The 23,086-nt window shown below is 38.4% G+C and overlaps 4 protein-coding genes across 4 annotated transcripts in view; 3 read left to right on the forward strand and 1 right to left on the reverse strand.

Annotated features, from left to right (window-relative positions):
• Positions 1-11,382, forward strand: part of LOC123317040 (hornerin-like) — a 39,523-nt gene extending 28,141 nt beyond the window's left edge. Inside the window, exons 3-6 of the mRNA XM_044903391.1 lie at positions 1,042-7,664; positions 8,262-9,938; positions 9,995-10,810; positions 11,071-11,382. Of these exons, the coding sequence (XP_044759326.1) occupies positions 1,042-7,664; positions 8,262-9,938; positions 9,995-10,810; positions 11,071-11,373 (9,419 nt within the window). The 3' untranslated portion in view covers positions 11,374-11,382. The remainder of the gene's footprint in view (positions 1-1,041; positions 7,665-8,261; positions 9,939-9,994; positions 10,811-11,070) is intronic.
• Positions 11,383-12,101: 719 nt separating this feature from the next.
• On the forward strand, positions 12,102-14,370 carry LOC123317039. Its single transcript, XM_044903390.1, has 3 exons — positions 12,102-12,338; positions 12,658-12,898; positions 13,162-14,370. Exons 2-3 carry the CDS (start codon positions 12,748-12,750, stop codon positions 14,289-14,291), a joined length of 1,281 nt encoding a protein of 426 aa, XP_044759325.1. The 5' UTR covers positions 12,102-12,338; positions 12,658-12,747; the 3' UTR covers positions 14,292-14,370.
• A 574-nt stretch (positions 14,371-14,944) lies between these two features.
• LOC123316554 lies at positions 14,945-20,998 on the forward strand. The gene is made up of 13 exons (XM_044902692.1): positions 14,945-15,608; positions 15,660-15,803; positions 15,854-16,041; positions 16,097-16,258; positions 16,339-16,552; positions 16,636-16,845; positions 16,955-17,131; positions 17,367-17,651; positions 17,708-17,803; positions 17,861-18,050; positions 19,352-19,706; positions 19,781-20,130; positions 20,190-20,998. The coding sequence occupies exons 1-13, from the start codon at positions 15,171-15,173 to the stop codon at positions 20,561-20,563; spliced, it is 3,183 nt and encodes a 1,060-aa protein (XP_044758627.1). The 5' UTR covers positions 14,945-15,170; the 3' UTR covers positions 20,564-20,998.
• LOC123316555 (nudC domain-containing protein 3) lies at positions 20,989-22,134 on the reverse strand. The gene is made up of 2 exons (XM_044902693.1): positions 21,872-22,134; positions 20,989-21,819 (listed from the first exon to the last, which is right to left on the reverse strand). The coding sequence occupies exons 1-2, from the start codon at positions 21,973-21,975 to the stop codon at positions 21,114-21,116; spliced, it is 810 nt and encodes a 269-aa protein (XP_044758628.1). The 5' UTR covers positions 21,976-22,134; the 3' UTR covers positions 20,989-21,113.
• Positions 22,135-23,086: the final 952 nt, after the last annotated feature.

Genomic DNA, 23,086 nt, shown 5'->3' on the forward strand with positions numbered 1-23,086 from the left:
GGTGGAAGCCTTGGCAATGCTGATTATAAAACTGGAAATCCCAATTGGATCAGACGAATATAACAGGAGATATCGCAGATTGAAATTTGCAATTTTTTGAAAAATGCCATTTCCAAGATGAAAATCTAAACGAAGGCAGATAGGCTTTCGAAATTGCTCGCAATAGATTCAGCCTGTTCGAAAACCTATATTTTTATGCCAAACTTTCGAATATCTGACACTATTTAGGAGAAAATAATTTTTTTTGTTTTTCCACTTTTCATTTTCGTGTTGACTTCGAAGAGCTCTCTGGACTACAATTCTCTAATAAATCATCAACTGTTTGGTTTTATAGAATCTTCAAAACATATTCTATGCACTCCATATCCTAAGACAGTAATAGAATATCCAGATTTTCAGACAGAGTAGCAAATAGGTCATTTTAGGGGGGTCTAACCCCTTGCTCATTTTTGACCCAAAAAATCGAGATTTTCGAAATCGAGTTTTTGTGCTTGGGTGAAAGCCTCGAGAATGCTCATTATAAAACTGGAAATCCCAATTGGATCAGACGAATATAACAGGAGATATGGCAGATTGAAATTTGCAATTTTTTGAAAAATGCCATTTCCAAGATGAAAATCTAAACGAAGGCAGATAGGCTTTCGAAATTGCTCGCAATAGATTCAGCGTGTTCGAAAACCTATATTTCCATGCCAAACTTTCGAATATCTGACACTGTTTAGGAGAAAATAATTTTTTTTGTTTTTCCACTTTTCATTTTCGAGTTGACTTCGAAGAGCTCTCTGGAGTGCAATTCTCTATGGAATCATCAACTATTTGGTTTTCTAGAATCTTCAAAACATAATCTATGCACTCCATATCCTAAGACAGTAATAGAACATCCAGATTTTCAGACAGGGTAGCAAATATAGCATTTTAGGGCAAGGGCGGATTTAGGGGGGGGGGCTCATTCGCAAACTTCTCATTTGCAAATCTCACATTTGCAAACTTCTCATTTGCAAACCTAACATTGCGAAAATCATCATAAAATCTTTTTTTCAGATGTTTTCGACTTGCCCCAAAATGCAAGGCAGCTAGAAGTGATAGAGTACAGCTCAAACTTCAAATGCAAGAGCGAAGGATTCCAGCCGGATCCAGAGGACTGCAGGACATTCTACAGGTGCGTTTCGGACGGAAAGAACAACTTCAGTCCCATCAAATTCGAATGTGGAAGCGGCACTATCTTCGATCCAGCATCGAACATCTGTAACTACCCATACGCTAGCAGCAGACAGGAATGTTACGGAAATGAGATCGATGGGAACTACGGGAATCAAATGGAGACACAAAGTACCACCGTATCGCCTTCTGCACCACCATCCACGCAGCCCACTCAACCGACAGGCTCACAACAAACGTCCAGTGAATTGGGAAAGAAATGCGAGGGCGAAGGATACCTTGGGGATGATCAGGACTGTCGTAAATTCTACAGGTGCATCGACAATGGAAGAGGGTCTTTCACGAAGTACGAGTTCAGTTGTGGAGGAAACACAATATGGGACCCTGAACTTGTTTCGTGTAATCATCCCTGGGCGGTCAACAGGAATTGCCCTGGAATAGAAAATTATTGGTCCAATCAGAGCACTTCTGACAATCAGAACAATGGACAAAATGGCGGTTGGAACAATCAGAACAACCAACAGAATAACAATGGATGGAATAATGGAAATAATCAAGGGAGTAGTTCCAGTAACAATCAAGGTAACAATCAATGGGGAGGTTCAAATAATCAGAATCAAGGATCAACATCAAACAACCAAAATCAAAATAACAATCAATGGAGCAACGGAAATAATATGAATAATCAAAACCAAAATAATAATCAAGGGGGTAGTTCCAGTAACAATCAATGGGGAGGAGCAAATAATCAGAACCAAGGATCATCATCGAACAACAATCAATGGAACAACGGAAATAATATGAACAATCAAAACCAGAATAATAATCAGGGGAGTAGTTCCAGTAGCAATCAAGGTAGCAATCAATGGGGAGGAGCAAATAATCAGAACCAAGGATCATCCTCAAACAACCAAAATCAAAACAACAATCAATGGAGCAACGGAAGCAATATGAACAGTCAAAACCAAAATAATAATCAGGGAGGTAGTTCCAACGGCAATCAAGGAAACAATCAATGGGGAGGTGCAAATAATCAGAACCAAGGATCATCATCGAACAACAATCAATGGAACAACGGAAATAATATGAACAATCAAAACCAGAATAATAATCAGGGGAGTAGTTCCAGTAGCAATCAAAGTAGCAATCAATGGGGAGGAGCAAATAATCAGAACCAAGGATCATCCTCAAACAACCAAAATCAAAACAACAATCAATGGAGCAACGGAAACAATATGAACAATCAGAACCAAAATAATAATCAAAACAATAATCAGTGGAGTAACCAAGGAAGTGGCTCCAGTAACAACCAAAATCAAGGTAATAATCAAAATGGAAATGCGAATAACAACCAAAACCAGAACAATAATCAATGGTCGAGTGGAAGTGGCACGACAAACAATCAGAATCAAGGTAATTATCAAGGAGGGATGAACAATCAAGATCAGAGCCACAACTCAAGTAGTAGCTCTAACAACCAAAACCAAATTCAAGCAGGAAGTTCGAATAGCTCAAGCAGTGGGAATCAGTATCAGCAAGGCCAACTCAATGGCAAAAACTGTGCCAAGGAAGGTTTTGTGGGAGATGAGGATGATTGCTCCAAATTCTACAGGTGTGTTGATAATGGTAATGGTGTTCTCCTCCAGTACACCTACACCTGTGGACCAGGTACTGTATGGGATCAAACCCTTGGATCTTGCAACCACGCTTGGGCTGTAGAAGGTAAATGTAAACAATCTCAGCCACAAGATACCCAAGGAAATGGTACTATTAGCAATCAGAACCAAAGCGGAGCCAACAACCAGAATAATAATCAAGTTGGCTCTGGAAATCAGAACAACAACAACCAAGGTGGATGGAGCAGTCAGAATCAGAGCAACAATAACGCAGGATCGAACAATCAAGGAGGTTCTAGTAATCAAAATCAGAACAACAACAACCAAGGCGGATGGACCAACCAAAACCAGAATAACAATCAGATGGGTTCGAATAATCAGGGTACAACCAGTAATCAGAATCAAAACAACCAAAACCAAGGTGGCTGGAGCAACCAAAACCAAAACAATCAAGGAGGATCTAGTAATCAAAACCAAAACAACAACAACCAAGGCGGATGGAGCAACCAGAATCAGAACAACAATCAAGGGGTAGGCAATAATCAGGGCGATTCTAGTAACCAGAACAACAATCAAGTAGGATCGAACAATCAGGGAGGTTCTAGTAATCAGAACAACAATAATCAAGGTGGCTGGAGCAATCAAAATCAGAGCAACAATCAGGGAGGATCGATGAATCAAAATCAGAACAACCAAAGTGGATCGAATGCCCAAAACCAGAATAATCAAGGATCAAGTAATCAAAACAACAATCAAGGAGGATCAAATAGCCAAGAAACTTCCAGCAATAATCAAAGCGCATCTAATAATCAGAACTGGAACAATCAAACCAACAAAGGGGAATTAGTTGGGACGAAATGTGTGAAGGAAGGATTTGTTGGAGATGATACTGATTGTTCGAAATTTTACAGATGTGTGAACGACGGTAAGGGAAGTTTTACTAAATACCAATATACCTGTGGATCGAATACGGTTTGGGACCAAGAAAAAGTATCCTGCAACCATGCTTGGGCTGTAGAAGGCAAGTGCAAAAGGGAACAAACGAATAATAATGGCAATCAAGGAGAATCGATGAATGAAAATCAAAATAATCAGGGAGGATCTACTCAGAGTCAGAACAACCAAAGCGGTTCTAATAATCAGAATCAAAATAATCAAGGCGGATCCATAAATCAGATCAACCAGAGTGGTTCCAACAATCAGAATCAAAATAACCAAGGAGGATCGATGAATCAAAATCAGAACAACCAAAGTGGATCGAATGCCCAAAACCAGAATAATCAAGGATCAAGTAATCAAAATCAGAACAACCAAAGCGGTTCCAATAATCAGAATCAAAATAATCAAGGCGGATCTATAAATCAGATCAACCAAAGTGGTTCCAACAATCAGAATCAAAATAATCAAGGGGGATCAAATAATCAAAATCAGAACAATCAAAGCGGTTCCAACAATCAGAATCAAAATAATCAAGGAGGATCAAATAATCAAAATCAGAACAACCAAAGCGGTTCCAATAATCAGAATCAAAATACTCAAGGAGGAACGATGAATCAAAATCAGAACAACCAAAGTGGATCGAATGCCCAAAACCAGAATAATCAAGGATCGAGTAATCAAAACAACCAGAATCAGAACAATCAAAATGGTATGAACAATCAAGGTGGTTCCAGTAATCAGAACCAAAATAACAACAGCAGCAATAATATGGATCAATCAGGTCAGCAAGGTGAACTAGCAGGATCAGAGTGTTCGAAGGAAGGATTTGTTGGAGATGAGAAGGATTGTTCGAAATTTTATAGATGTGTTGCTGATGGAAACGGACGTCTAATCAAATATCAGTATACATGCGGCTCAAACACAGTCTGGGATCAGAAACTGTTGGCCTGCAATCATGCATGGGCTGTGGAAGGAAAATGTAAAAATACTGAAAACAATGCTTCCAACAACCAGGACAACAGCCAAAGTGGATCTAACAACCAAAATAACAATAATCAAGGAGGATCAAGTACTCCAAGTGGATCAAATAATCAGAACAACAATAACCAAGGCGGATGGGGTAACCAAAATCAGGGAGGCTCCGGTAATCAAAATAACAACAATCAAGGAGGTTCAAGCAGTCAGAGTGGTTCCAATAATCAAAACAATAATAATCAAGGAGGATGGGACAATCAGAATCAAGGAGGATCTAGCAACCAAGGCGGTTCCAGTAATCAAAATAACAATAATCAAGGAGGTTGGAGCAATCAAAATCAAGGAGGTACAACCAATAATCAGAACAATAATAATCAAGGAGGATGGAACAACCAAAACCAAGGAGGATCCAGCAGCCAAGGTGGCTCTAGTAACCAGAATAACAATAATCAGGGAGGATCAAGCAGTCAAAACAACAATAATCAAGGAGGATCAAGTAACCAGAACCAAGGTGGTTCCAGTAATCAAAATAACAACAATCAGGGAGGTTGGAGCAATCAAAATCAGGGAGGATCAAGCAGTCAAAACAACAATAATCAAGGGGGATCAAGTACCCAAAACCAAGGTGGTTCCAGTAATCAAAATAACAACAATCAGGGAGGTTGGAGCAATCAAAATCAGGGAGGATCGAGCAGTCAAAACAACAATAATCAAGGGGGATCAAGTACCCAAAACCAAGGTGGTTCCAGTAATCAAAATAACAACAATCAGGGAGGTTGGAGCAACCAAAATCAAGGAGGATCAAGCAATCAAAACAACAACAATCAAGGGGGATCGAGTAACCAAAACCAAGGTGGTTCCAGTAATCAAAATAATCAAGGGAGTGGGATGAATCAATCACAAAATCAAGGTGGTACTGGTAACCAGAACAATAATAATCAGGGAGGATCAAATAACCAGAATAATAATAATCAAACCTCACAAGGACAACTCATAGGATCAGAATGTTCGAAAGAAGGTTTTGTAGGAGACGACAAGGATTGTTCTAAATTTTACAGATGCGTATCTGGTCAAAACGGTCGGTTAATAAAATACCAATATACTTGCGCGCCTAACACGGTTTGGGACCAAGATAAAATGGCTTGTAATCATCCTTGGGCTGTAGAGGGAAAATGCAGAAGTGTCCAAACCGGCCAAGAAAACCAAAATATGTCGAATAACCAAACGCAACCAAATATACCGGGAGGAAGTACAAGCAATGTCTCTAACAATCAAAATCAGAGCAATAATCAATCAGGTGGAAGTAGTTCGACCAATCAAGGAAGTTCTAACTCTAATCAAAATCAAGGAAGTAATCAAAGTGGAGTGAATAATTCAAGCAATCAGAATCAAAATAATAATCAGTGGGGTGGAAGCAGTTCCAATAATCAGAATCAAAACAATAACCAATCAGGAAATGGTGGTAGTTCTGGTAGTAGCAATAATCAGAATCAAAATAATAATCAATCAGGAACTGGTGGTGGTTCTGGTAGTAGCAACAATCAGAATCAAAATAATAATCAATCAGGTGGAAGCAGTTCCAATAATCAGAATCAAAACAACAACCAATCAGGAAGTGGTGGAAGTTCTGGTAGTACCAATAATCAGAATCAAAACAACAACCAATCAGGAAATGATGGAAATTCTGGTAGCAGCAATAATCAATCGGGAACAAACAATCAAAACCAGGGTGTAAACAACAATACTAATATTCAGCAAGGAGAAATAGTTGGTGATAACTGTTCGAAAGAAGGTTTTGTTGGGGATCAGAAAGACTGCTCCAAGTTTTATAGATGCGTGAAAGGAAGTAATGGACGTTTACAAAAATACGAATATACTTGCGGCCCAGGCACAGTATGGGACCAATCACAGCTCTCTTGTAATCATGCTTGGGCGGTAGAAGGAAAATGTAAGAGTGATACTCAAAACCAGCAAATATCGAATAATCAAGATAATCAAGACAATAACCAGTGGAGCCAAGGTAACCAACAAAACCAAGGCAACAATCAGCAGAATCAGAATAACCAACAGAATCAAGGAAACAATCAGTGGAACCAAGGAAACCAACAAAACCAGAACAACCAACAAAACCAAGGTAATAACCAGTGGAACCAAGGCAGCCAACAGAACCAGAATAATCAACAGAATCAAGGAAACAATCAGTGGAACCAAGGAAACCAACAAAACCAAGGCAGCCAACAGAACCAGAATAACCAACAGAATCAAGGAAACAATCAGTGGAACCAACAAAACCAAGGCAGCCAACAGAACCAGCAGAACCAAAATAACCAACAGAATCAAGGCAGCAATCAGTGGAACCAAAGTAATCAACAAAATCAAGGCAACAATCAGTGGAACCAGGGAAACCAACAGAACCAGGGTAGCCAACAGAACCAGAATAACCAACAGAATCAAAATAATCAACAAAATCAAGGCAGCAATCAGTGGAACCAGGGAAACCAACAGAACCAGGGTAGCCAACAGAACCAGAATAACCAACAGAATCAAAGTAACCAACAGAATCAAGGCAATAACCAGTGGAACCAAGGTACACAACAAAATCAACAGAATCAGAACAATCAACAAAATCAAAGCAACAACCAATGGAGCCAGGGTAGCCAGCAGAATCAGAATAATCAATGGAATCAAAATGGCAATCAGCAGCCAATGTCCGGAGGACAGTCGAATTGTACCAAAGAAGGTTTTCTGGAGAACCCCAACGACTGCACGAAATTTTATAGATGTGTTATGTCCGAGAACGGCAAATTATCACAGTACGAATTCACTTGTGGTCCGGGAAGTGTATGGGATCAATCTCAGTTGGCTTGTAATCATCCTGCCAATACTCCTGGCAAATGTGGGCAACAAGAAGCTTCCGATAGTAGTCAGAGTAGTGATAACCAGAATAATAATTCTAACCAAACTAACACCAACCAGGTAAAGTATTACTTTGTATAGACAGAGAAATATAACTGCAGTACTTGAAATAGCCATATTCAATTTAAAATCATTTACTGCTTTTATATTTTTGTAAATTAATTAGCTTGATTCCATCCTCTTCTTTAATCATGTGAAAGCTTCTATCCCCACCTCATAATAGTTTCCTTTTCAGTAGGTAGAATTGTATACAGCTTCCATCCAAAATTATGTATAATAAACCCTAACACTCCTGTCAAAATTAGATCATTAGAAGTATTGCCTCCGCAAAGTAGATAAATCTAAAACTTAATATAGAATTGTCTAATAAGCTTTTATATAGAATTTTAGACGTAATCTTGAACGGATATTGATAAGCTTATATTACTAGGCAGAAATCTAACATTCGACGTATTCGTTTAAAGACTTTTCAAAACTTACAAGAGTGTTATTTTTTGAAAAAAAATATAATGAAGAAAGTACCAATGTGCGTGGGAAATATTGTATCCAATATCATTGTAAAACTCGAATAATCACCTACTGATAAGGAATTTTTTATGATCGGGACCTTAGCATGAGTTATCCCACTCACTTGAATTTTCGAAACCGCATTTATAGAACCCGCAAAATGGAGCATCCGGTCAAAATTCGGACATCAATGGCGGTTCCAGTAACCAGAATATGAGTAACAGCACTGGTGCTGACCAAAACAACAATAATAATCACCCTAACCAAGGAAATACTAATGGTCAGAATCAATCGAATAGTCAAAACCAATCAAACGGTCCAGACCAATCAAATGGCCCAACACAATCAAATGGACAAGACCAACCCAACGGTCAAAACCAGTCTAATAATGGTCAGAACCAGTCCAACGGTCAGAACCAAGCAAACGGTCAAAACCAATCTAATAATGGCCAGAACGAGTCCAACGGTCAAAACCAATCTAACGGCCAGAACCAATCTAATAATGGTCAGAACCAATCCAACGGTCAAAACCAATCTAATAATGGTCAGAACCAATCCAACGGTCAAAACCAATCTAACGGCCAGAACCAATCCAACGGTCAGAACCAATCAAACGGTCAAAACCAATCTAATAATGGCCAGAACCAATCCAACGGTCAAAACCAATCTAACGGCCAGAACCAATCCAACGGTCAAAACCAATCTAATAATGGCCAGAACCAATCAAACGGTCAAAACCAATCTAATAATGGCCAGAACCAATCCAACGGTCAAAACCAATCTAATAATGGCCAGAGCCAATCAAACGGTCAAAACCAATCTAACGGCCAGAACCAATCCAACGGTCAAAACCAATCTAATAATGGCCAGAACCAATCAAACGGTCAAAACCAATCTAATAATGGCCAGAACCAATCCAACGGTCAAAACCAATCTAACGGCCAGAACCAAGACAACGGTCAGAACCAATCTGACGGTCCGAATCAATCTAATGGTCAGGACCAATCAAACGGCCAAAACCAATTCAATAGCTCCAAAGGAACAGAGTGTAAACAGAATGGTTTCATGGGTGATCCAAACGACTGTAAAAAGTTCTACAGATGTGTGGCTAAAGGAGGCGGCAAATTTACGAGATACGAATTCACTTGTGGTACTGGAACAGTCTGGGATATAGAATTAGCGACGTGTAATTACCCATATGCTGCCAATCGAAAAGAATGTACCAGTGAAAATTCGTCTTCTGAGGTACCTGACAAACCAGAAGTTTCATCAACCACTCCTCAGCAAGAATCAACAGCACATCAAGAAACTACCTCGAGCAGTTTGGAATCTACGACATATTCCCAGACAACAGAATCAACCTCCAGTTCCTCAGAAATGGAATCAACCGCCAATCCACAAACAACTACCATGAGCTCTACAGATTCGAGCATGGGTCAAACGGTCACAACATCCAGGCCAGACACTACGACACAAACAACTTCAGAAAGTCAATCAACAACAAATTCGCCTGATTTGACCACCTCTGAACCTTCTCAATCGGTTACAAGTGCCACAACACCGTCAAAACAAGGCCATTCAACTTCGTCATCAAATAAGGCTCCAGCGTGTACTCAAGAAGGTTTTATGGGAGACCCAACAAACTGCGCCAAATTTTACAGATGTGTTGGCAAGGAGAATAGTAAAGGATTCACAAGATACGAATTCTCTTGTGGTAAAGGTACAGTTTGGGACCAGGACAGCTTAACTTGCAATTATCCTTCAGCTGTAGGTGGAAAATGTGGTGGAGCATCTAGTGAATCAACAACTTCTTCGTCTAATGAATCGGTGAGTTGAGTTTGTTATTTTATTTCGAATTGTTCTTCAATTTAGATTATTTCCAGACTTCTACTGTTACTTCAACAATTCCGAATGAAGAAATCTCTTCTACCACGAACGTCGATGAAGAGAATACCAGTGAATCAACTACCCTGTCGTCTTCAAGTACCGATTATTCTGGAACTACCAGTGGTGGAGATGCGAGTACCCCTGGAGAATATATTTCTGAAGAACCAACCACTACAGAACAGATGTCGACATCAGGTGAATATTCAACAAGCCAAACCGGAAGCACTACCAATCTTTCATCTTCCTCGATGGAAGAAAGTACAACACAAACATCTGATTCTACCTCCGAGATGGCCAGTACCAGTAGAACGGACTCAACTACCCTTTCCTACTCCACTACTACTTCTTCCTACCCAACAACGTCTTCAGGTACTCTCGGAACAGAAAGTACCACAACACCTGACATGTCTACTGAATCCTCCACCTCTGGATCTGAATCATCAGCATCCTCCACAACTGGATCAGAAGAATATTCAACTAGCGAAGGATCCTCCACAGAAATTGCAACAACAATGGTCCCTAGTGGTAGCAACTCCACAAACTGCCCAGTCAGTGATCTAGAAGGTCATCAAGTAGCTCTTGTTTGCCCTACAGGTTTCAGAAGACATCCCAAATATTGCAACCTGTTTTACCAATGTACCAGCTCGGAGAACAGTCATGACTTCAAAGTTCTGGTCTTGAGCTGTCCTAACGGCACCATTTATGACGCAGAAAAGATACAGTGCCTTCCAGAAAACGAAACCAAGAGATGTGAGGGAGAAATTGCAGGGAAATCTCTCTATGCGAAGTTATCCAATAATGCTCTTCCAACGGTGAGTCTTTAAAAACGTCAAAAATATCTAGTTCTTTGTTTACGCAGCATTGTGACAGTTGAAGGAACTTCCGCTAGGTTTCTGTGAACCAATGAGCGTGTAGCATATGCGTGACGAAACTGATATATCTGTGGGAGGGCTATTTTGAAATTAATTTGCTCTTCTTCGGCTGTAGATTCTTTGTTGTTCTCTTTCATTGTGAATAAGTTTCAAATCAACTTCCATTCTTTCTATTAAGCTCGGTTCATTTCTTTTTCAAGGTTCCAGTACACCTTCGTGGGCCTCTTTGTCCAACAGAAGGATACCATGCCATAGACCCAGCTGAATGCACCACCAGCTTCGTGAAATGTCAGAGATCAAGTGGTAGAAGCAACAGGATGGAAGGATACATGTACCAATGTCCTCCAGGTTTTGCATACTGGAATGTGAGTAGGAGATGCGAGAGAACATCCAGGCAACCTCACTGCACTGGGATCAACTTCTTGGAAACCAGATGGGAAGTACCAACAGAGTACTCCAATGTTTCTTACAGAAGGAGGAAAACTTCCTGGTCCTTATGGTGAAGTGTCTGCTACAAAATAGTACCAGCTCGAAGGGGTGGGTTCTAAGCAATGCTCTGTGATTCGGGTGGACTCAAGAGAGAAAAATTTGACAATAATTTATTAGGAACGTTTAAGAAAATTGTCACTTTTTTCGATCTGTAACTGCGGTTTCATTTTCGAAATTTCGTCAATCTATTCATTTTCTAAACGTGAACTCAATTTTTTATAATTACGATTCATTCACGCGAACGATATCGAACGTTATTGTAATTTTCAGATATGTTATCGGGCCCGATTAAAGTATGATTTTCTCTGAACTAACCGCGTTTAGTTCACAGCGAAATTTGCATAATTCGAGTAACATTTTCGATCAACGTTGAACTCAGTATTGTTCGAAAATGTCAACTCGGTGGGTAAAGGTTTTGGGTTATTTATTCTTAATCCATATTTATTATATATTAATAATAACGCTGTCTGTGAATCTATGAAAAGGTACTCATTATAATGTTAGAACGTAAGGTTAAGTAAAGTTAGTTTGTACCAGAATTTTATAATAAAATTCTACACAAATATGAATGGATTTTTATTTCAATCATCGTTGTGTGACCGATTGGTTTAGTATAGGTATACGCTTTAAGCATTTGAACTGCTACAGCAAATTGCGTGGGTTAGTGCATTATTTTGATTTACTGCATGTACATGAATTAAGTGCAAACAATATTCTACAAAAACATAACATCATGAGCAATAATCTTTCAGTGGCTGCCACGACACTGAATTATTGTTAAACCTGACTATTGATGTAGTGAAATGTGTACTTGAAACTCGAATAACGTTCATGTTATCGTCGAAGGTTACAGTTTTATAGAAAAATCAAATCGGTAAGTGACAAATTTCAGCACTACGAAAATCAGTGGAATGTGAACTTTGGAATTCTTATTGTTCCAACCTGATGTATGATGGCAGAAATCTAGAAGTAATATCAGGTGAGATGCTCCCCTGAAGAATTACCTTATTTCATTAAAAAATGCAGGTCCGTATTCGAAAGAATAATCAGAAAAGCAATGATGGGAAGTCAGAATCTTTTACGTGCTGCTTCAAATTTATATAAGCCGAGAGGTCATGAATGAACTAGTATATGATAGTTTGATTCAAATTATTGTGAAAAATATCGGATTTTGGTTTATCTGCTGTCCGGAAAATTAATTCGAAGCGAAATAGTGTGCTCGCACTTTTGTCATTTTTAGCGATGTCAAAGAAATGTCAATTTAATTTTTCACATTTTTCCGAAAATATTTTACACAGCTAGTGGAGACAAAGCATTCATTGACTTCTGACAAAACCGAGGCACCCTACCACTGATTCGTTATTGAAAGTGATGATTCTTCGACCAAAATGAATGCTAATACGAAAAGCGACGAAAAATACCCGCTATTATATTTGATCGTAGACAAGGATGACGGGGGATCTAGCAATAACAGGAAATTCTTCGACAGGAGAACAGGAATAACATCCGGCGCATCGAATATACTGGAACAATGGCCTGGTGAGTATATTTTGAAGTCTCGTGGCAATTTCGAAATTTTTCAAAAAGAACGAAAAAAAATTTTCAAATTGAGTGTACAAAAACCGAAGAGGCCATCACAAGCAGCCTCTTGCAGATATCTGGCCTCTATTGGTGCTGAACCTCGGTCAGCAGCACATACAGAAACATTCATTTCAAGAAAAAAATCTATGTCAGTACCATTAGACATAAACTGCATCCCTTTGAATCACCTTAAAAAGTTTTCAACCAGTTTCTTTTCAAAGGATATTTGAGCACCTGCTGGGTCTCCTCGTTGGTCTTCATTCTGGCCATCCTCTCCATGTTCGTCCTTCTGATGACAGCCCTCTCCACCTACAAGTTCCACCGAATACCCAGGTGTATCGCTGGCGAAAACCCCATGCTGGACAACAGCACCATCCACCTGGTGCACGGAACAGATCCTTGGAACCAGCAACAGTTAGACATGGTGGAAAAGGTCATTCAGGTCTTCCCAAACCACAGGATCCACCTGATGTTGATCAAGAGACAAACTTATTCGAACGTGTTCGAAGAAGTACCAATTAGCATCCCTACGGACAAACCCAGCACTCCCAGTCCCACAGCCCAAACAGCCTCCTCTAGGAAGTTGCTGAGACTTTTCGATGATCCGATTGAGAAGACGAACAGCGGTCTGTTCGGTAAAGACGACATGGCTGGAGATCTCAACAGCGAACCCCTGTTGGGATGGCCCTTCTTCGACCCCAGAGACTTCATCAACACCTTCTTGAAACGATCCATGAGGAAACCGATACTGAAGAGCCGTTCCACCACTGTGAAACCGTTCAAGGTCACCAGTATAGCGGCACTTCTTCTAAGATACCCAGCCATCTTTGTGGAAACTCTAACGTTCGAGGAAGCTTTTGAGAAGTCTCCACTTTTCCTGACGTGGCATCATCTGAACGACGAAACGAAAATATTCGCCATACGTGTACTCCAACTATGGCAGTATGGCGGACTATCATTCGACCTGGTACGGACCAAAAACATGTCAGAGGCTTACTCCCCGACCACCGAAAACATTTTGGTAACCACGGATAACGGTGCAATCGAAAATTCTACCCTTTCGAAGGAGGTCAATAAGGACATTCAAGATAAAGAAAACGACGAATCTAATACCTACGTCGATTCTTTGCTCTACCTAGGATATTCAAACTTTCAGATGATACCAGGTGGTATCGTTACTTTAGCAGAGAACGGTTGTCACATGGAGACAAAGTCCGCATGTCATTCCTTCTTTGGAGAGATTCTGTTCAATTTGAAATACGCATCTAGACTGACAACTCCTGAGGATATTATAAAAGGAGCTTTGAAATATTTTCTAAAACCTCCACATAAGAGTTATAAGAGACCGTGAGAATCTATTAGTACGATTTTTATGGGGTGATTTTGTATGCTTTGAACAAATGTATAAATATATTTACTTATTAACTTTTGATGTTCATTTCACATGAATTATATCATCTCAATTTAAATTTCTATTAGTTGACGCCAGTCATAAATTAGCTCATAACCCAAAGGCAAAGTAAAAAACATTCTACAGCCTACGCTTTCAACTTAACTTCTCACAAAAAGAGTTGCTCTTTTTTAAGGTGAAAGTAGACAACTGAGAATTGTGTTCTGCAACTAACAAAACATAGCATAGAAATAATTGCTAGCCTATGTGGATAATTCTTGGGTGAATGTAGACAACTTAATATACTTTGAGGGCAGTATTCTGCAACCAACAATACTTGACACAGAAATAAATGGCAGCCTACGTTGACAATTTTCCCCCTTCTAAGACGAGTGTAGGCAACTAAAAATACTCGATGTACTGAATACTGCAACCAAAAAAACATTATATAGAAATGATTAGTAGCCTGGATAAACCGTAAATTTTTCCTGTTAGAGTGCATGTTTGCAACTGAAAATACATCATTTCGATTTGATGAGCTGCTTGAGAATTTTGAGATGACGAATCAGATTATTCAAAATTTGGTAAATGAGTGACCATCCCAGTTTTTTAATTCGACCAGTTTTCGCCGATTTGACAAATCAAGCAGAACAAACAGCTGTTTATCGAGCGGCCGAATGAAATCTGCGAATGCGCCAGTGCCAAAAAAAGGGAATACGTCAAAAAAATCATTCATTTTTTGTGAGTGATTTTCATTTAATTCGTTTCAAATCTCGTAGTGCATTGGTGTCTGGAAGCACGGAATAACAAATTTCCACAAATCTACAAAAATTGTAAATAATGTCAAAAAATGTTGAAAATGTAAAAGAATTTTACGCAAACGATATTGTGTATCGTTTCGACAAAAACAAAAAAATTGTATTTGGAGTAGTAGCCGATAGTTACAACTATGAGACATCTTCAGAAATATCTGATAATCAACTGGAAAAGGGGCAAATTCGGGTGTTGTGGCACAACAGGCCAAATGAGCAAGTTTGGAGGCAGAATAAAGTTACGCTTCTAGCAAGGAACATCGTTCCTGGCGAAATAGTAAGACGGTTGGAAAATGGAAAGGAAACTCAAAGGGGGTACTGCAAAAGTACTAAAAAAACATTCACCGTACAAATCGTGGGAACTGATAAAATCATTGAACATGTCTCCTGCAACAGACTTCACAATCTTAGGCCTTTCGAGGTGGATGACGCAGTATGCCTGAGATCTAAATTTGGTCGAGTTGATGTACGTCTATATCCTTGTCCTTTCGTTTACATCAAAAGCCTATTTTTGTAGGTAGTTGATCAAGAGATAACAATGACTTCTAAATGTGGCTCAGTAGTCCAAGTCTTAACTAGTATCAACAATGATCTTGAAGATTTTTGGCTGGTTAAAAAGAACAGACCGTCATTTGAAGGATTCTACCCTGGTCAAGAATTGGTATGTTAAAACTGAAAATGTAACACAATATTTTGAGCGTAATTATACAGGTCTGTGTACCGAGTTCTTTGGAACAACCTCTCTGGATTAAAAAATCAAAAGCGATGAAGAGAAACATGGAGAGTAGTCAAAGATTTACCGTTCAAACAGTGAAAGACTGCATGGTAGAAGTTGCTTGGTTTAGTGGATCGGATGGGGAGAGTTTGTTTTCCGAGATTAAAGCAGAAGAAATGAAAGAGTACGTTTGTGGTCATTCTTACCCTGTTGAACTTCTGTTGCATTTTAAATTTTAGCTTGAAAGTTCTGGAACACACGTATGACTTTTTGGACACCAGAAAACTGTTGAAAATCAACTCTTCCGACATTATAATTAAAAAAAAAGATTGGATACGTAGACAGACCGCTCTTTACAGGCGGGAGTCACCGAAAGTCAAGTCAAATTCTGATAATAACAGGTAATGATCGTCTGGTTTGACGATAATCCATTTGTTGTGAAGTACTGATGGTAGATCAGTTTTTTTCATTCATCTTTCAGTTCTGCTGAAGTTTCCAAAGATCATAATTCGTCCCAACAGAATAAAAGTGAAATCTCCGATTCGGAAGATGAAGAATGGTGTACCGAAGATGACGAGGAATCCGAGCCTGCCAGCGAATCGTCTTCGAAGACTTTGCTGAAGGAAAAGTTCAGCAAAAAACATTATCCTCCCAGACCAGAAGAATTGTTACCAGGAAAGGGTGTAGCTGTTGAGGTATGATGAATTCCTTCAATAAGAGTGTAGATAAAGTAATTTGTCAACACTTGATATGAATTGGCTGTCTTCACATCTAACAGGTCTTATGTATGGATGCAAAAGCCACAGTGGTATGGCAGGATGGCACTGAAGAAGCTAATATTCCGTCAACTCAGTTATACTATTCCATTTCCTTGGATGAACATGAATTTGTTCCTGGGGAATGGGTAACATATAATGAAAAAGAAATATTTCCGAAAAATAAATATGGAGTTGTTCAATATGCAAACTACTCCGAAAGAATCGCTATGGTATGTTTTTCCCTTACTTATTTGGTTAATAATTGGATTTTGGATAGGATGAAAAAAGCTCTTTTTAATATATTTTTTCTTCATTTTTCGAGTCGATTCTTTTTATCAGGTGAAATGGTTCCTTTATAATGAGATTGAGAAAACCCAAACAGAACTTCCATCCAGTGAAATGAGTGTATACGATTTGAAGAAGCATCCCAAATTTTTGTTCAGACCGGGTTCGGTGGTTCGTGCAAAGCCCGTCCAAGACTACAAAATGGGCAAAGTGATAGATAGCAGCCCCCAAGTAAGTTTCATTTCAGTTACATCGATCAAGATGACATCTTTCTTACTTAGATTTCCTCTTTTTTGTCTACAATTGAAAATTTATTTTTGTGTTTCGATTTTGCATTTCTATCGGTTTTTATTGTGTTGTTGTTTTATTACATTTGTTCTCTTTTGAGTTTTTTTATGTTTAATGAAAATATTCTGTGTAGTATCAACATTTCAGCCTTTAGGTGGGTAAAACAGATTGTTTTCAGGGTTATATTTTGGTGAAGTGGATTGATGGGTCAGAAGAAAACTGCCGGCCCCACGACATCGAAATTATTCCTGAAACGTCAGACTATGAGTTATCAGACGAAGAGGACACGGACAGTAAGGGACAATATTCTTGGGAAACGGAAAGTGTAGAGTCATTCACTGGTGGAGACATAACCGACGAAACCACCCTGCAAAATATGGCTGCCAGATTGGATTTCATAAGGAATAGGATAATTTATTTCAAAGAGGCTTTCAAAAAACACGTATTGCAGGACAATCTGCTGGTAAAAAAATTTCCATAACTTTCGTCATAAGTTTATTGAGTCCTTTTTCCTTTCAGTATCTAAAGGACCTCCTATTGGTTTATGACAACTCGAGTTACTTAGATAAGCTGTTGGGAACTTCTTTCTTCAGTATAAAAAGCAAACATTTTCAGGTACGCTAAGGGATTTGTTGAAAAAGAGTTGAAGTTATTTCGTGAATGTTATTTTAGGTTCTTTTAACTCAAGCCAAGGAAAGAGCAAAGCTTGCCGGTGTCGAATTCAGGGGTAGACTCTTCGCCAATGATAACCTATTTCCTTCGATGGCAAAAATAAAGGTTGCAGAAAAGGAGAATCTCCAGAAGGTGTTGAAACTCGAGAACAAGGTCAACGCTCAGATGGAAGAAAAAAAATTATCAACAGGTGAGTTATGAAAACAAATGGTCAAATGTCATCTGTCAATATTCCATAGCCTACCCGGGGACGAAAGGTGTTTGCATCCATGTGATATTCAGCGTATTGATTTTGGTCGTAATCAATCCAGCCGTTTTCGAGTTTTTTTTAAATTTACCGAAATTTGGGGTTCCTTGTGGAAAATTTTTTGGCTGTCAGGTATGGGGATTTTTTGAACGAATTGCAGTTCGATTTGTGGAAGGGAAATGTTCTCTTTGTAAAAAAAAAAATCGCTATACAGCTACTTCCTATATACAGGGTGAGTCTTTGATTGTACAGAAATTTCAACAGTAGATTCTTGATGTCAAAAGAAACACTGTATTCCTTTACTATATGTCCCAAATCGGCTCGGTTTGAAAGATACAGGCTGTTGAAAAACCATAAAAAAATGTTATTTTCACTTATCTCACAAACGGTTTTATCGAATGAAATGAATTTCGGAATTTGGTTTTTCGTTTATTGGATGAATCTTTTTGGAACACAAGATATCACCCACGTCTTCCAGTTTTCTCATTATGATCATTAGGTACCATAAAAATACAAAAAATTCAAAGAACCCAACTCTTGACACTAAGTTCGACGCTATCTAATGAATATTTGAACGTTTGGTAAAATAAAAGAATTCTTTATATTTTCTCGTATAATGCGCCGTTTTCGAGTAATTCGGTGTTGAAAAATTAAAAAGTATCTGTGAAATTTGAAAAATTGGGAACTTTGGCTGAATACAACTCTGTTTGAAAGACCCACAGATGTGTAGTGTCACAGATTTAGCTAGTTATTCCGAAGGTAATTTTGTTTTCCCTGGGGTGGCACAGCTTCCAACTTAAAATGGCTATATCTTTTTATCAGGGCCGGATCGGAAAAAATGGTATATGAAAAAAGTGTTTCTTTTGACCTCAAGAATCTACTGTTAAAATATTCGTACGAGTCAAAGACTTACCCTGCATAAGCAGAAATTTGGTAATCTCGAGGAAAAAATCGATATTTTTTTGATAGATTCTATGGAAGAGGCTCAAACAGGTAGATTTCCTATATTTAGATTAATCTAAGGGGGGTCACGTAGGGCTTATTTCAGCTATCTTTGTTCAGACGCAGTGGGAGGGGTTGAGATGATCAGTTACCTGCTAGATGGCGCTGGGTTATTGTTATAACACCAAAGCGTCTCCTGGCATCTAAGATCCGTGAATTCCTGGACGTTTTCCATCGAGGCGGGGGTCGTGTTGCTCTGAGGAGGTCAAATGAGACCGAAACCGATCAATAAATTGTTTCAGAAACTACTACGGAGCCCGATGAATCTCAGATAAGCCACAACAATTTATGCATCGAACTTCTGTCGATGCTCAAGTTGAGGATGGACCTGGCCTATGCTGAAATCATAAGTAAAATCGGAGGTGTTCAAGCCCTGACGATAATGACCCAAGCGTCCGAAGCTCGGACAGAGCCCACTTGTAGAACGCCCTTGCCCAGCATGCCTGTCACCCCCGAGGACTCTTTTTCCTCCCTAAGTCCGCCGAAGTGGATGTCCCCAGCCCAAAGCGTCGACAACGAGGCGTACTACGTTTTGGAAGAAGCGCCGGTCACTCATCATTTTTACAGCAGTAAATTCGAGCCAACGGATCAACAGAGGTTAGTGAATTTATAAAAATCGCCATCGTTTTTGTAATCTTCTTCGGAGAGGATGATATGCTTGTTTTTTGCAGATTCCTCAAAGCGATTCAGAAAGAATACTCTCTCTTGAATGAATCACTGCCACCAGGTGTTTGGGTAAGATCCTTTGGCAACCGTATAGACCTTCTGTCTGTAATAATTGAAGGTCCCGCCAATACACCATATGAAGACGGTTTGTTCGTCTTTGACATACAACTAAGTCAGGATTATCCAAGATCACCCCCCTTGGTCCATTATGTCAGCTACTCAACAGAAAGATTGAATCCAAATTTGTATGTCGAAGGAAAAGTTTGCGTTTCTCTACTTGGCACGTGGATGGGGAAAGGGACGGAAGTTTGGGGCCCAGACAGCACCCTTTTACAGCTCATTGTCTCGATCCAAGGTAAGAATATTTCCCTTCAAAACCATTCATAATTATACAACCAATGATGATTTAATCAGGTCTCATATTGGTCTCTGAACCCTACTACAACGAAGCTGGCTACGAGAAGCAGACGGACACTCAGCAGGGCTACGAAAATTCCAGGACTTACAATGAACTTGTGATATTGAAACTAGTACAATCAATGACGGAAATGTTACTTTCTCCCCCTGAAGTCTTCAAGCAGATAGTGTACAGCCATTTCGCCATCAAAGGCGAGAAATTATGTCAGCGATTACAAAAGTACTGCCTCGATACTGATCCGCTAAAACCTGAATTTCCACTTTTACCGGTTAGCAAAGGCCTGAAACTATCCCTAACTACTGCCCTTGATTCGTTTCAAGCAACTTTGAAGAAAGTTTTAAGCAATAATATTGAAAAAGTCGAATGTTAAATTTACTGAATATATAGTGAAGTCGAGAAGTTACCTACGTCTACTAGGATTACTTTTTAAGGTATATTGGGGCGAACCAAAGTATCTTCAAAAATAAAAATTGATCTAGAGGGACCTTGGTTCATTTCGTGTTTATATTTTATTGATCTGTATTGTTTTTTCCAGTCTCTATCGAAAATCTTATGTCTAATTATGTGATATTTATTGTGATTTATTTATTGCATTACAAAATTAACTTATTATATTACCAAATTAAGAACAACTATTCAATCTAGATGAAATTTTTCATCTAAGCTGTATTTTTTTTTTATAAATGTTGAGATTTATTTGCAAGTATTCATGATTCTCATCAATTTTTATTGGTTATCATAAATTATGGAAGTGGCTTGTGATTTGTTATAATTTTTGTACAAAAATACAGAACATATAGTTAAACTTATCTCTTTATTTAAAACCCACAAATTATATTCGAAAAAATAATTGTAAAAATAAAACAATGTAAATCTTTCATAACCCAATAAGATAATGAAAAAAAGGCTAAAATTTAAAGTTAACTGAATGACACGCTGGATGGATCAAATGGCCCCGAAAATGGAGAGCCTTCCGCATTCCAAGCTTTCTTTAGGGTATTAAGGTTTTTTATTTCATCAGAAGTTGGAAGACCCAAACGCTTTTGTTCTTGATTCCACTGTAGCTCTTGTATTTTAGCCTGAGCATCATCTGGTAGATCTTCCATTGGCTTAGTACAGTCAATCTTAGAAATGTCTAGCTTAGGTTCCGAGGTTAAAAATCTGTCCCACCAAATTTCTTTAACTTTTTCAAAATGTACTTGTAATTCACCATTATCTATTGACCAGATGGGATCTAATTTGCAAAACTGACATAGATCACCGCTTAGAAGAACTGTTCCATCTTTAAGTTTCACACAAATGTTTTTCGAGGTAGATTGTACTATCAAATCGCGACTTTTCACATTTTCAGGAAGTTTCAAGAAGAGATCGACTTCATTGTATAACTGCGACCAACTGTATTTCTCAAAACTTGCTCCGTTGTAACTTTTGGAAGGATCAAATAAGTTATTTGAAGTACTAGTTATCTTTTCTTTCTTTTCACTAGGTGCCTTCTGCTCATGGCTCGTAGCATTATGGCGGATATTTGAAAATTTATCAAAACTATGTTTAACCAATTTCTCTGCATATCCTGCCGGTAGACCTACGGGAGATGTAGGGCCTGTTGAGACCACATAAAAATCAGTTCTGAAAGGATGACCTAGGTCAGGTTGATAAACTAGAATAGGAAAATGGGTACCTTCTCTTCAGAAAACCGAATATATGGTCCATGAATATGGGAAGTGTTTTACATTCCTGAAGCATATGAAACAACATATCATCATGTACAGTTTCATCTGACATTTCGTAGACTTGATAACTTAACACTTTTTATTGAACTTACACGTCACTAATGATTTTTTTTCTAGAACATCGACAATTTAAACCTAGTGAATATTTTAATTTTTCTATTATTTTTGTTGTCAATTTTGTAAATATAACCACACTTTATGTTGAAGCCGTAGGCCTATCGAACATAAGGCCTACCAACCATAGAACACAGTTAGAAACTACATTTGAGTTTCATATAGTTCTATGGCTGTGTTTAGCGCGAGTTTCGAAAGGAATTTTAAAAATAGAGCGAGAAAAGCTGTTTTTAAAAATCGAATCTTAATAAGCCGTACATTCTTCTGGCTTTTTTTTAGTATGACCTGGATAGTTGAAATTATTACCAACTTCACTTATATGCTTTTGATCTAATTTTGAAAGGGCTCCTATATTTTCCTTATCAATCAATCAATATGTCATATAAATTTTTATTATAGCAATATTTCATAATCGATTCCAGGAGAATCTTTGAATTAAGGAAACAATTTTATATCCAAAACCATCTACATCACTTCTAATTAGATATGTATATCTTCGATGCCAAAAGAATTTTTTACAGAATAAAAATGTTCTGCAAATACAAATCTCTAAACTAAATGCAATGTTCTCTCAAAAGGTTTTCTCTAATTGCGCTTATTTCGATTATAAACGATTGTATTGAAATTCTCCAATCCATACGCTACTCTATTTCTATCAGAGTTTGTTATCGTGCGTCATATGTTAGAATTTTCACTTTCAAAGAATTGTTACATCATTATTATGCTGCTCCAAACTGTAAACAACAAATTTTTTAATATCATTGTTTTGGTGGCGTGAGCTATGAGTAATACTCCGAAACACGTGTAAAAAGCGAATAACAAGGCGTTGCCAATCAACGCAAAGGCTAAATTATAAGTCATTCAAAACGAAATGTGAAGCAAATTTGTTTAAATAACCAGAAGATTCGAATTTTGATCTATCTACCTAATTTTCAGCTTTTACCTTCTGGATAATACTGAATGTAGAATGCTGTTAAATTGAGAAATTCAGGAGATGATCTCAAAATCCTGGATCATTTTATCGGTTACGTATCTAATCTAATCTAATC

The sequence above is a fragment of the Coccinella septempunctata genome, chromosome 7, assembly GCF_907165205.1.
Source record: "Coccinella septempunctata chromosome 7, icCocSept1.1, whole genome shotgun sequence".
Lineage (NCBI taxonomy): Eukaryota > Metazoa > Arthropoda > Insecta > Coleoptera > Coccinellidae > Coccinella > Coccinella septempunctata.

What these genes read in the sequence shown, in the direction of transcription:
- LOC123316555 (XM_044902693.1), bottom strand. Translation starts at nt 21,975, where the DNA reads ATGTCAGATGAAACTGTACATGATGATATGTTGTTTCATATGCTTCAG. An exon ending in TTCGGTTTTCTGAAGAGAAG is followed by an intron (nt 21,820 to 21,871) that starts GTACCCATTTTC and finishes TCATCCTTTCAG; the next exon opens with AACTGATTTTTATGTGGTCT.
- LOC123317039 (XM_044903390.1), top strand. Translation starts at nt 12,748, where the DNA reads ATGAATGCTAATACGAAAAGCGACGAAAAATACCCGCTATTATATTTG. An exon ending in TATACTGGAACAATGGCCTG is followed by an intron (nt 12,899 to 13,161) that starts GTGAGTATATTT and finishes TTCTTTTCAAAG; the next exon opens with GATATTTGAGCACCTGCTGG.
- LOC123316554 (XM_044902692.1), top strand. Translation starts at nt 15,171, where the DNA reads ATGTCAAAAAATGTTGAAAATGTAAAAGAATTTTACGCAAACGATATT. An exon ending in TCAAATTCTGATAATAACAG is followed by an intron (nt 16,259 to 16,338) that starts GTAATGATCGTC and finishes TTCATCTTTCAG; the next exon opens with TTCTGCTGAAGTTTCCAAAG. An exon ending in GAGCCAACGGATCAACAGAG is followed by an intron (nt 19,707 to 19,780) that starts GTTAGTGAATTT and finishes TGTTTTTTGCAG; the next exon opens with ATTCCTCAAAGCGATTCAGA.